Consider the following 13,076-nt stretch of genomic DNA (forward strand, 5'->3'; position numbering starts at 1 on the left):
GACAGAAAATGAGATGGTTGGATGACATCACCGACTGGATGGACATGAATTTGAGCAAGCTCTGGGAGTTGGTGAAAGACAGAGAAGCCTGACGTGTGCTGCAGTCCATGGGGTCGCACAAAGCCGGACACGACTGAGCAACTGAACTGATACATCGCATGGCTCACAAATTTTGGATAACTGGAAAATTTCTATGGAAGCCTCGCTTTCTTCAAAAACTGAGTGCATCCTACTAACGGGTAACGAGCAGCTTCTGTGTGCCTAGCCACGGGGGGATACGAAATGGACTTGCACATGTTTCCTAGCCTCCCGGGTTGGAGATGGAGAGGAAGTTGCCAGACTCCAAGAGGGGCCTAGCCAGTCGCAGAACTGGCCCAACTCCACACGGCGTCCTTAGTGCCGCGACTCCTGGCCGCCGCCAGGGGGCGAGCTCTGGCCTCCGGCACCAGCCAACCTGAAGACAGGACTCCGAGCAACGACTCGAGGCCGCGCCGGCCATTCCGCGGTGCAGGGTGCAGCCGGCCGCGGGGAGGGCAGCCGGCCCGGCTCGGCCCGGCGGGACGCGGAGCCGCAGCGGGAGGGGGCGCTGCTGGGCCAGGAGAGCGCTGCGCAGAGGAAGTACCGTCTTCGCCGCGCGGCCGGGCAGCCTCAGCCTCAGTCGCGCGGGGCTGCGATGTCGTCCCGGCCCGGGCGCGACGATGCGGGGGCCGGGGGCGCGCGGCGGCCCCGGGAGCCCCCGGAGCAGGAGCTGCAGCGGCGCCGGGAGCTGAAGCGGCGGCGGCAGGACGCGCAGCAGCTGCAGCAGCTCAAGCACCTGGAGTCCTTGTGAGTCCGTCACGCCCGTCTCCGTCTCCGACTAATGCTAGGAATGGGTCGGGGCCCCGGTCGCGCCGCGGGGTCCGCTTGGGGTCGGCGCTTTAGACGGGATCCTCGGACATCTGGCGGGTGGGCTGGTGAGCCCCTCGGACCCCGGCGAGCCGAGAGCCGGTTTTTTATCCCGGCGGCGGGACCCTAGACTCCCAGCGGCTGGCGGGAGGGAGGGAGGCTCCTCCCCCGAGCCTCGTCCCGGCCCCGAGCGGCGGCGGCGGGCGCTTCCCCCGCAGGAAGCGGCGGTTTTAGTCCTCGTGCGGCGGCGGCGGTGCTTGGTCAGGACTTGGGGACTGAACCCAGAAGTGCGACTGAGCGCCCTGGTCTTTCCCGCTCTCAGGTCAGGGGGCGCGCTGTGAACGGGTTAAAATCCCCATCCTTTTCATCTTCTGCTCTTAATAAGGGAAGAGAAAGCCCAGTCCCGTTACGTTCGTGCGGTGACGAAGAGAAGTCAACTGGGGTGAGGGCCTGGCTCCTAACTACTCGGAAGGAGCTGTCACGTAGACGAGAGCGTAGACTTGTTGTCTCTGGTCCTTAGGATTTTTTCACCAGGGTTAAGGATGAAAGCTACTAGGAGGACAGTTCCAGCTCAAAAAGAATTAGGACCTGAGTCAGCGTGGCCTGACTTGGGAGGCAGTGTGCTCCCCAAGCTCCCGAGGGTTGGAGGAGAGTCCAGATGACCACTGAGAGAAGGGTGGGTTGTAAAGGAGATTTAATATAAGGTGGAAAGTTGGATTAATGACGCTTTCTAGTCCCTTCTGTTTTTTCCTTCTATAATCAGCTTTAGAGGTCAAACTTAGATTCTAAGTTTGATATTCAGTGAGTTATTTGACTTATTTGTTTCAGGCACTTCTCACTGCCTACCTTCTCATGATTGCTGAGATAATGATGTAAGGCCCTCAGAGGGTTAATCCTTCATTACTAACCTTTGGGAACTTTGACACAAAATGCATGCTTTCTTGGAGCCTGGCCTCCTGTGGCTCTTAAGCTGAATGTCACTTCATTTGAACAACTGGGTATAAACAGAATTAGCCTTGTAGGTAAGGTACAAAGCTTTTTAGATCTGATATCTCCAAAGCAAATTGCTGAAATATTTTCCAGTGGAAAGCTGTGGCATGTCACAGGCCTGACCTCTTTTAGTAAGAAAAATGGAGAGAGTGAGAGTGAAATTCACTCAGTCATATCCAACTCTTTGCGAAGCAGTGGACTGTTCATGGAATTCTCCAGGCCAGAACACTGGAGTGGGTAGCCGTTCCCTTCTCAAGGGGATCTTCCCAACCCAGGGATCGAACCCAGGCCTCCTGCGTTATGGGCGGATTCTGTACCATCTAAGCCACCAGGGAAGCCCATAATGGAAGAATAATAGAAATGTGTATAAATTGGGCAGGTGATACAGTCCATCAGCAGCCATTCATTAGTAACATTAATGCTATGTCTAGAGTTTTCTACTTCAAAAACTAAAACATCTTTTTTATCAGGACAGTCCTAAAGGGTGTCAAAAGACAAAACTACCACACTTTGCAAACAGTTTGATGTCCCTTGTTCAAGGGAAAACAATCTGCAGATTGAGGAAGTACAGTGTTTCATCTGCAGCGGAACACTCTTCCCAGTTATTTTGGGCAGGAGCAAGTTTTACAGGGTGTTTGAGAGGCAACTTGAAAATAGGGCACGATTGACTAGGGAGTCAGGGATTTCTTTCTTTTTTTTTTTTTTTAGGGATTTCTTTACAAAGCCTGCTGGTCCTATTATCTAGGGTAAGCTAAACTAAGCTAGGTAGCCCTGGGCTGAAGGATTGTGATTGGTATATACTAGGTTTCCTTGGCATCGAGGCATTGCCCATTAGGGCAGACTGACTTAGGTTTAAATTTGAACTGGGCCACTCCATTTTGGGGTTCCCAAGCTACGGAGGACCTTTGTCCAGAGTTACACTGAGGTTTTGTAAGAGCAGTTTCAACTTTTATGGCTTTTCTAGATTTCTTTAGGAGTACCCTTATCCCCTCAGTTCTCCCTTCTGGTACTGAGCATTGTGCCTGGCCTGGCAATTGTTGAGTGGTTACTTCTGCAGGGAGTAAGTTTCTAAACTGAACTTGCAGTATCACCTAAAAGTTTCGTTTCTCCTAATAAACCTGTTCTTTTCTTTGGTAGGAGGAAATAGCAAGTTGGTTAGAGCAGGAGTGAGGATATGATTCCTGAAACAAACAAATGACATAGAAATTTTTAAAACAAAAATGCTTCCTTTGTAACTCTATAACAGAAATGAGCTGACAGCCTATTTGTGGCCTTTTTTTGCCCCTAAGTCCTTTGGTTTCTCTCTCAGAACTTTATTAGCCTGGGCTTATACCAACATAGGTGTGAGGAAGATGATGTTAATTTCATTTTTCTTTTGTAATTAAAAAGACATTTTTTGAGGCAGTGTATTTGCATGTAAATAAATGTAAGTGAGAAAAAAGCTTCCTCCCTCAGGTGATATATATATGTATAATCTCCCTTTTTCCATACACACAAATAGAACCATACCAAGCACTCTGTCCTGTACACTACTGCTTTCTTGTTTTAACTTAAATTATTTTGGCCTAGTTTTAGAATAATCCGTATCTATTCGACTATTAGATAAGTGATTAGCCATTTTAGAATTTATTAATGTTTTCCTGATGACATTTTCAGTGTATTAAAATTCAGAAAATTAATCATCTCTGAATTCACCTTCTGTGTGCAGCAACTTTGGGACTCCCCAATTTCCAAGTTGTTGGAGTCAAGATAGCATTTTAAACCAGTCATAGCACCTCGATGCCCTCTCTCAGTAAAATTCCATTAGAGAGGCATTGAAAAGACCTGAGCTGTTCAGTTATCCTGCCTCTTTTTCCAACTACATTCTTTTTTAAGAAGGGGGTGATATCCATTAGGCAGTCACCTTTAAAAGCCAGACACCCACGCTCTGCATTGCATAGCCTAGAATGTGTCAGTGCTTGAAACTGAACATAATTACACCTGAAAGTAATACAGTGTTATATGTTAATTCCATTTCAATTTTTAAAATTAGTTGTTGTTTTTTTTTTAATGAATGGGAGCGGTGGGTGCTGCTTTTGTAGATTTGGCACCAGAAGCCTTTTCCCCAAGTTCCAGCAAAATAACGAAAAGTGGAAATGAGTTGGGAGCATAGGCATGATTTGCATACTCAGAACCCGAGGGTCTGAGAGCTGTACTGGTGGAAGGGAAAGTACATTTGCACACAGTCACCTGCTTCTCTAGCAGTAGTTGAGTGCCACGGATCGCCCTACATCCTTGAGTCCAGAAGGGTCAGTAGGGGCATAAAGGGCAGTCAGAGAGCTGAGGAGCAAGTGTCAGTGTGCTCTGCAAACACCATGGGCCAGTGGAGAGGATCTTGAATCCAGAGCTGGGGCGAGGGGTGGGAGGGGGAGCGTCTGGGATGGATCACCCCCACCTCCTTTCTCAATAGCAGACCCTTCCCTCCGGCCTTGCTCCCTCCCCCTTGTGCAGTCCCCATCCTTCTTAGAGCACTCACACCGCCACCCCCATGGGCCTCACAGTGTTATGGAAGTTGGAAGTTATGGTAGGTAAATCACCCACAAGTGTAATGACAGATTGGAACCATAATTAGCTCAAGTCTCTTCTTTCCTCACCTTTTCCCTGCAGTCTCTTGATTTCCCTTACTCTAAATATAAAATCATTGTCCTAAGATACTAACTTAGTTATTATTTGGTCAATTTAAGTTCTGCATCCCAGCAGGACGTAACACAGCATCAGTTTATTCATATTAACATAACATCTCTGACTGCTGGGCATATTTTATTAACTGTTTTTAAAAGTGATAGTATAGTTTTAGTTTTTACTAAAAATAACCTTTTTTATTTTGGCCTGTAGTTGCTTTTTGGTGATTGAAATGTGTTATGTTCCTATGAACATGGTTGATGACCAGTTTTTTGTGTTTTTTTTTCCTTCTAGTTATGAAAAACCTCCTCCTGGGTTTATCAAGGTCAGTGTAAAGTTTGTATTTTTGGTTTTTCTCTGAGACAGATTTGACCAGAGCTCAGACTCAGTCAGTTGTTATGAAAAACAGCTGCTTAAGGTTTGAACGTCCTTTATGGTAGTTATGTCTCTTCCCTGCAGATGGCAGTCGGTTTGTACACTTGGGGCTTTGTCATAGTCTGTCTTTGCAGAAGTTTAACATGCCTTGTGTCTGCCCGTCCCTAAGACACCACTGCAGACCCCCTGGGTGTCCTCAGCACTAGCTCCCCTTCTTTCTGTCTCCCTTGTGACTGCACCTTCTCAAAGCTCTGCTGCCCCATGTTCCTTCTCTGATGCTCCATTGCTGCTTTCTTGAATGTCGTCAGCTCAGAGAACCGTGGACTCTGAGGACATGTGAATCCATCCAGTCTAGCCCCGCCTGGTGCAGAGTCCCTCCTCTAGCACCCTGGCCACAGTGTCTGTGTTTCTCTGGGAGTGAGACTTAGAGGACTTAAGGCCAAAGTAACCTTTCCTGTTTGGTAACTTTTAACTTAAAAAAAATTTTTTTTAGGAAACATTCTTCCATTATAAATTTAATATTCCTAGAAATGTGAAAAAATCATAATGTAAAAAAACAGCACCTTAATTATACAGTGCAGTTATCTGGTGGTGAAAATGTATCTCACAAGTACAGTATGTATGAGATTATAAACCATGACAGTGGCCGTCAAGATCTAATAATCTGTTTTACTCTGACACATTGTTTTTATTGTTCCAGGAAACCTTACTTGTTTAATACTATCTTCTGCCTCATTCCACAAAGCTTCTAAGTTAGCAGAAAATTTTTTGTGACCTTAGAATCTAATTTTTGTGATCTAGAATTAGAACTTGGAGCTCACAGATCATCCCTGTGTAAATGCTAGTGACTTTTCTCAGGAACAGCTGCTTTATTTTTTGTGGTACAGGTAGCTCTTCTGGAATAGTTACTTCCATTTTCTTTCTGTCAGTTATAATTCGTCTTTCTAGCTTTTCGGAGGATGACGTGATGACATAGGGATCTCCAGCCCATGAGAAAGCCAAGCAGTGCTGTGTTCTCAAGCAGGTGGGAGAGAGCTCTAATGCTTTTTTTGTCGTAGAGCTTACACACTGTTTCCTTTTCAGGAAGATGAGACTAAGCCAGAAGACTGTATACCAGATGTCCCAGGCAATGAACATGCCAGGGAGTTTCTGGCCCACGCACCAACCAAAGGACTTTGGATGCCACTGGGGAAAGAAGTCAAAGTCATGCAGTGTGAGCATGGAAATTATTCAAGTAACACCCTCAATTCACGCATGTTATAGGCCACTATTTACAAATGAGTTCACTCCTTTTAATTCATTCTCACACCACGCTGTTGAAGTCAGGGCATGATCTCTAGGCGATAGATGAGGAAGCCGCCTTCCACATGTTAATCAGTGCCTGGGGTAAGCGGCAGAGCAGTGCCTTGACTCCAGGGTTTCTGGCTGCCGGGGCGGTGGTCTTCCACAGGACTGTAGCTGCTTGCAGAGTCTATGCTTCGGTAATATTCCTGTAACAGAAAGGATATTCCATGTAGAAATGCCATGGGGGACGAAGGATGCGTTGTGGGGTGGTTCCTTGGGTCTCATCTCAGCCTGTCCTCCTCATTATTGGTATTAAGGTTTACCCAGGTGACCTGAGAGGAGCTGTGGGCCACACAGGGTGGGTCTGGACCAGGTGGAGCCGTGTGCACACCATCCACTGCACCAGCATAAGATGGCATTTGAAGAAGGGGTACCGCTGCCTTTAAAAATATTTGTTTGTACAAAGATCCTTCATGCACACAATTAAAATAGCAGTTCTTATCCCTTTTCCTGCATTCCCCTCACCTCAACCTCTTTTTAAAAAGTTATTTTTAAGTTTGTCCCCATGTATCTAGATAACAAGATGACATTCCTGACCCTTGATTTTTCCGATTTCCTTATTATCTGCTCATTTCTTACTGTAGGAGACAAGAATTCAGCTCCTTTTTTCTTCCTCCATCCCATCTCATACACATGCCCTACCTAGCTCATTTCCCCAATAATAGTTATATCATAAATTTAATTAAATAAATCCATTGTGCTTATTATTTTCAGAGTTGAATTACTTGTCAAACTGATTATATTTCCTTTTTAAAAAATTAAGTTTAAAAATCACTCCTCTCTTTGATGGGGTAGTTAGTTGTGCTTAACTTTCCATTTTATTGTTCTTTTCATTGACATGCAAATTAAGTGTTTAATCTGAACCAGAACCAGTTTTACATGAAGTTAATGAAGCTTAAGCTTTAGGACCCCTTCCTTGCACCTTCGAAAGGCCTTTGGAGTCCCAACAGTGGTCCTGTCTTTCTGTAAAATTTACCAAGTCAAGATTCCCCACCCCACCCCCAAAAGAGCCCTTCTTCTCCTTAATTCATGTAAGCTTCAGACTTCACAAAACTTATATCCATCCAGATGCAAAAATACATGCACACATAACCCTATTGTCATTGATTTCCATGATCCTAGTGTTATCTAACACAGAGCTTCTCAAACTTGGGGTGGGCCTGATCCTCTCTATTTCTGACAAGCTCCCAGGTTATGCCAGTCTTGCTGGTCCACTGACCACACCTTGAGTAAGCATTGCCTCTCCTTTAGTAGAGGTTTTGATCACAGATCATGTGGATCCTTCTTGATACTGCACATCAATTTATGGCATTTAACATTTCTTCTTTTGTCATAAAGACAGACATTTGTTTGAATGGGTCTGTATTTGTATTGAATGCATTTCTTCTTCCCCAGGTGGAACTAACTCAAAAGAGTGGGGAGATGCAGAAGGGGCAGGTCAGAGGATCCCTAAACTTCATTTTTTCCCAGTGGTTTCCTACTACCAACTTTGAGATTGAAATGTGAAGAAGAAAATATTTCCCCGTCACTACATATTTTCATTAGCTGCCAGCATGGAGCAAAATTGGCTAATCCTATACCTAGAATTCCTCGTCCTGCTTCCTGACCTCCTTAGTTGGAGTTACTGAATGCCTGTGTAACTATTACTAGTTCTGCTATAACAAAGTCATACAGACTGCATGACTTAAACAAGAAGTTTCTTGTCTCACAGTTCTGGAGGCTAATGATCCAAGGTCAAGGTGTCCTTCTGAGGGCTGGTGTGGAAAGGATGTATTCCAGGCCTCTCTAAAAATCCTGTCTCCCAGTAAAGTCATTCTGAGGTAGTGATTAGGACTTTCAATACAGTGGGAAAGCAAAGGGGATGACACAATTCAACCTATAGCACAGTTTTAAAAAAATCACACTTTGTTTTTTGCATGGAATTATTTAGTAAGTACTTAGTTCACTTCTAAAACTCTGTAATTAAAGGATACTTGAGGAAGTAGTTAGTTTCTGTCTTTTCATTAATTATATTTGCTTTTAAAATTGGAATGTAATGAAGAATATCTTTAATATGATCTACTGATATTTTATCTTGATTAAGTAAAGATATATTATCTTAAAGAAATATATCCCTTGTTTTTATTTTAGGTTGGCGCTGTAAACGGTACGGTCACCGAACGGGCGACAAAGAATGCCCTTTCTTTATCAAAGGCAACCAAAAGTTAGAACAGTTCAGAGTAGTAAGTAAAACCCCAGAGTGTCAATTTACATTTACTGGAAATGATGAATGTCAATGAATCAGGCAGTCACCAGTGAACTGGAGTTTCACGCAAAATACGTTCCCAAAGCCTTTAAGCCAAAGTATCTGGTGTTAACTGCATCTCTATTAAATCAAATTTGTGTGACACATTAGTTACTAACAAAAAAAAGATGCTTGTTAAAATGATATTTGCTATGCCTTGGGAACACTGCCTTTTCCAAAGAGGCATTTTTATCAATTCAGTCAGTCTTTTTGTACTTATGTAAAAAATCATATTTCATAAATAAAATAGGGTTCTAGTTTCTCAGCTTTTGTCTAAAGACTACATATTTTTGTATCATAAACTGGAAGTATGTACAAATCATATACTCTCTTTGGATGACAATAAAGTCAGTCTATCATTTCATCACTTTTTTTTTTTTTTTTGGCTGAGCCATGTGACGTGTAGAATCTGAGTTTCCCAACCAAGGATCAAACCCGTCTCCCCGCATTGAAAACTCAAGAGTTTTAACCACTGGGCCACCATGGAAGTCCCTTGTCACTTTATCTTAACAAAGTCACCTCCCAGGTGTTAATTCACCATTCAATAACTATTTTGGTCAATTTAACTATGCTATTGCTGGATATACTTGGGATTATCAGCATGTGAAACTGGGTATATAAACATTCTACAAGGATTTTAAGATAATTAAAATATTGGGTTTTCATTTTACTAATTTACAGAAAATATTCTGAATAAATCACTCGTACCCAAAATGTCAGCTTTTACAGTACCTTTAACAGATAATTTGATGATAAATCTCAAAAATGTAAATATATTCATATTTTTAAAATTTCAAAATCTAAATTGATCTAAGGATAAAACAGAACATCAGTATACACAAATAATTATAACTTTCAAAATTATTTATATGATTAAAAAATAGAAATTAAAGAAAAGTAGGAAACAACTGTGGTGTCCAATATACAACATGATTCGCTGCAACATATAAATCATATAGCTTTTAAGAATTTTGTTTTAAGAACTTCCCTGGTAATCCAGTGATTAAGCCACAGTATCTGGTGTTAACTACAGTGATTAAGAATCCGCCTTACAATGCAGGGTATATGGGTTCAATCCCTGGTCAAGCCCACACCACAGCTAGAGAGACCACGCACTCTGGAGCCTGTGCCCACACACTGCAGCAGCGACTCCAAGTGCCGCAAAGTCCACCGCAGCCAAATAAACGGATATTATTTTTTTTAAAAAGATTTATGTTTTAAAAGAATATGTAATGTCATAGGAAGATATTCATGAAAACATAAGGAAAAAGAATAGAGTTGTATTGAGATACATAACATGATTCTATTTTTTGGAAATATGAATAATGACTAGAAGAAGCACACTAAAATATTAACAGTGGATATCCCTAGGTGGTAAGATATCAGATATTTTTAACTTTATGTTTTCTTTGATATGGAAAAAATTTTATAATATTTTTAAAGATAGTTCACATGCCATGAAATTTTATGTGTATTCATATTTTTAAGTAATTTAAGTAGTTTTAAATTATACAAATATAAGAATAAATTCATCTTAACAGAATGGAAACATTACAGAAAGGTTTTTCACAATTGATTTTCAAGTCCAATCTTGCCTCTCTCCTCAGAGGGAATTTGTAGTAAGTAGTTTGATGAGTATACTTCTAGATTTCTCTTTGGTCATATACAGTATGTTTTTGTGCACCTATAAATGAATCATGTATCATTTCCAACTCACTTGTTTGCTTAATAGTATCAGTTGATCATCTTTCCATATAGAACAAATAGAATTAATCTCAACATTTCTAACCTTGAATAGTACTTAATAATGATTTTGCCATGGTTTATCTCCTTATGAAGGCTGTGTAAATTATATCCTGTATTTGTATAACTGGAAAATCTTTTTTATAGCCTCTAGGAGTTTGAAATGATGGCAACCCTTAAGAAGGATTAGAACATGGTGAATATAAAATTACCACCAAACAGGAGGAAAAAAATGTTTGCATGAAAGAGGGATTTAATTTTAACAGTCTATGAAGCCAAAACTAACCTTATCCTTCTCTAACCTTCAAGGCACATGAAGATCCCATGTATGACATCATTCGTGAGAATAAAAGACATGAAAAGGATATAAGGTGAGATTGTCCTGATGATGACAATATCCTCTTAAATTTTGAAGTTAAAGCTAGAAACTTTATAAATTTAAAATTTAAAAATCCCAGTATTAGAGGAGTGGTTTAGTAAATTGTGAAATAGTTGGAAGACTGGAGTAGTCACTGAAAAAAGCCATTGTGTAGGGAATGATCAGGCCAGCCTGTTCTCCTTGGGTTAACTTAAAGCACTGTGCTTGACCTAGGCTTAACTCACTCGTGTCAATGATAGTTGGTATTGGCAACTACCATTTATCTTCTCTAGTGTCTTTGAAGATCTGAGCTTTTTTTAAATTCCTAGACAGGGTGAAAAAACAAGAGGAACTTTTTTGTGTTTTTTTTTTTTTAATATTGTTTTGTTTTCAAATTGGTGGTATTGAATTATAATTGTTTTGATTTTTTTTTTAGTGAAGTATAGTTGATTTGCAGTATCATGTTAGTACAGCACAGCAATTCAGAAATATATCAATATATATATACACACACATATATGCTTCAGATTCTCTTCCCTTACAGATTATTACAGAATATTGAATATAATTCCTTGTGCTGAATTATAATTGTTGAAGAGGTAGATTACCTAGCATGAACTTGAACAGTGGGAGAATGATTTAGGAAAGTGTGCATCTGTTAGAAATTATAAAAGGAAGGACTATGGAAACATGCCAAAATACTTAGGACAATGGAAAGAATACAAAATGGCTTGTACACTGGTTACAGTCATGTAAAACAGGCATGGATGTAGACAAGAATCGGGAAAAGATATAAAAATAAATGCTATCTTTAATGAGGTGATTAATTTGTGATATTTTTCACCCTCATTACTGTTGTTATATTTTTATCTAAACAATTTTTTCAAGTTAAGTTGAATATGGTTCTTTGGTCAACCTTATGTGTTTAGGATACAACAGTTAAAACAGTTACTGGAGGATTCAACGTCAGACGACGATGGGAGCAGCTCCAGTTCCTCAGAAGATAAAGAGAAACACAAGAAAAAGAAGAAGAAAGAAAAGCATAAGAAGAAGAAGAAAGAAAAGAAAAAGAAGAAAAAACGAAAGCATAAGTCTTCCAAGTCAAATGAGAGTTCGGACTCAGAATGATGAGAGCCTGGCTTGTTCAACATTCTCTTCTCAAAAACCAAACACTGTGGCCAAAGATGAGAGGACCCGTGGAGGAAGGTGGAGTCGGAGAGGAACAGGAGAGAGAGGCGCCCAAAGGGAAGACGTGTGGTGTCCCAGGTGCAGGTTCTCACCTGCCTTCCAGGGAGGATGTGAGTTGTGTGCTGCCAGGTGCTAGCTCTGGACACGCCTGACTTCAGGCTGGACAGCCTTTCCCCTTGTGCTCCTCCCTGCTGATCCCCGTGGGTCCCAACTCCTTAGAAACGCCTCGGGCAGGGCGGCCAGATGAAGGGAGCCTCTGAGGAGCTTCTCCAGGTGCTGCCGCAGGTTCCACCTCCAGGGGGAAGCTACTTGTGCCCGTAGAGCTCAGGCTTGATTTCCCTCTGCTGCTGAGGATAATAAAAGCTCACTATTTATTTTTTAAATGCATTTACTTTTTTTATTTCTTAATGCATGCACATTCTCCAAATTTAAAAGGTACCTAAGGTTTAATTATGAAACTTATATTTCCTTCCTCCCCCAGCTTCCCAGTTCCCTTTCCCAGTGGCTACCAGTTTTACCAGTTTCTTGTGACGTCTTCCAGGAATACTGCCTACATCACAAGCAAGCATAGGGCTTTATTTTTAAGTATAAATACTATACACATTCATCTCCATGTTATGTTTTAACAGTATAATGTTGATTTCAATAGCAAATATATCCTGCGTTATGGCATCATAGGTATAATGTCTTCATATGACACATACCACACACTCTAAATGGCCACATAATTCCTTGATTTGAAGATACTACAATCATGTAACCATTCCTCTACCGCAATTCTGTTGTTTCCTGTTTGTCATTCTCCAATATCGTAATTTGTAATATATATTTGATCACTCACATGACCAAAATATATGTCTCAGATATATTTGGTCATTGTCCAGTTTCTGGACACAGCTCCCCAAACCCTTGGAATATCATGTGTGATAAGAACAATGGGAGCATCTTTTGTTGTGTTTGGTCTCTTGTCCTCCATTCATGACAGAACCAGAAAAGTGAAATGAGTGTCTTGTTTATTCATAACTAACTCCTTTCCACAACATCTGGGTTTATGTTCATGAGATGACTTTTGGAAGGCACCTAAGGATGTGGGGAGAGGCTGGTTGCCAGGAAAACCAAACTGAATAGAACTGGAACTTGCAGCCCCACACCCTCATGTGGGGAAAGATTAGAGGGACTGGAGGTTGAATCAATCACCAATGGCCAGTGATTTAATCAATCATGCCTACGTGATGGAGCCTCCATAGA

General features: G+C 41.6%; 1 protein-coding gene across 2 annotated transcripts; it reads left to right on the forward strand.

The window, feature by feature from the left end:
• The first annotated feature begins 575 nt into the window (after positions 1-575).
• Positions 576-12,211, forward strand: RP9 (RP9 pre-mRNA splicing factor). Of its 2 annotated transcripts, XM_043463238.1 has the most exons (6): positions 595-825; positions 4,831-4,861; positions 5,995-6,124; positions 8,386-8,477; positions 10,592-10,653; positions 11,570-12,211. In XM_043463238.1, exons 1-6 carry the CDS (start codon positions 674-676, stop codon positions 11,766-11,768), a joined length of 666 nt encoding a protein of 221 aa, XP_043319173.1. In that variant the 5' UTR covers positions 595-673; the 3' UTR covers positions 11,769-12,211. The 2 variants fall into 2 exon arrangements, with proteins under 2 accessions (XP_043319174.1, XP_043319173.1); XM_043463239.1 differs by lacking the exons at positions 4,831-4,861; positions 8,386-8,477 and having other exon boundaries at positions 576-825.
• The last annotated feature ends 865 nt before the right edge of the window (positions 12,212-13,076 follow it).

The sequence above is a fragment of the Cervus canadensis genome, chromosome 3, assembly GCF_019320065.1.
Source record: "Cervus canadensis isolate Bull #8, Minnesota chromosome 3, ASM1932006v1, whole genome shotgun sequence".
Lineage (NCBI taxonomy): Eukaryota > Metazoa > Chordata > Mammalia > Artiodactyla > Cervidae > Cervus > Cervus canadensis.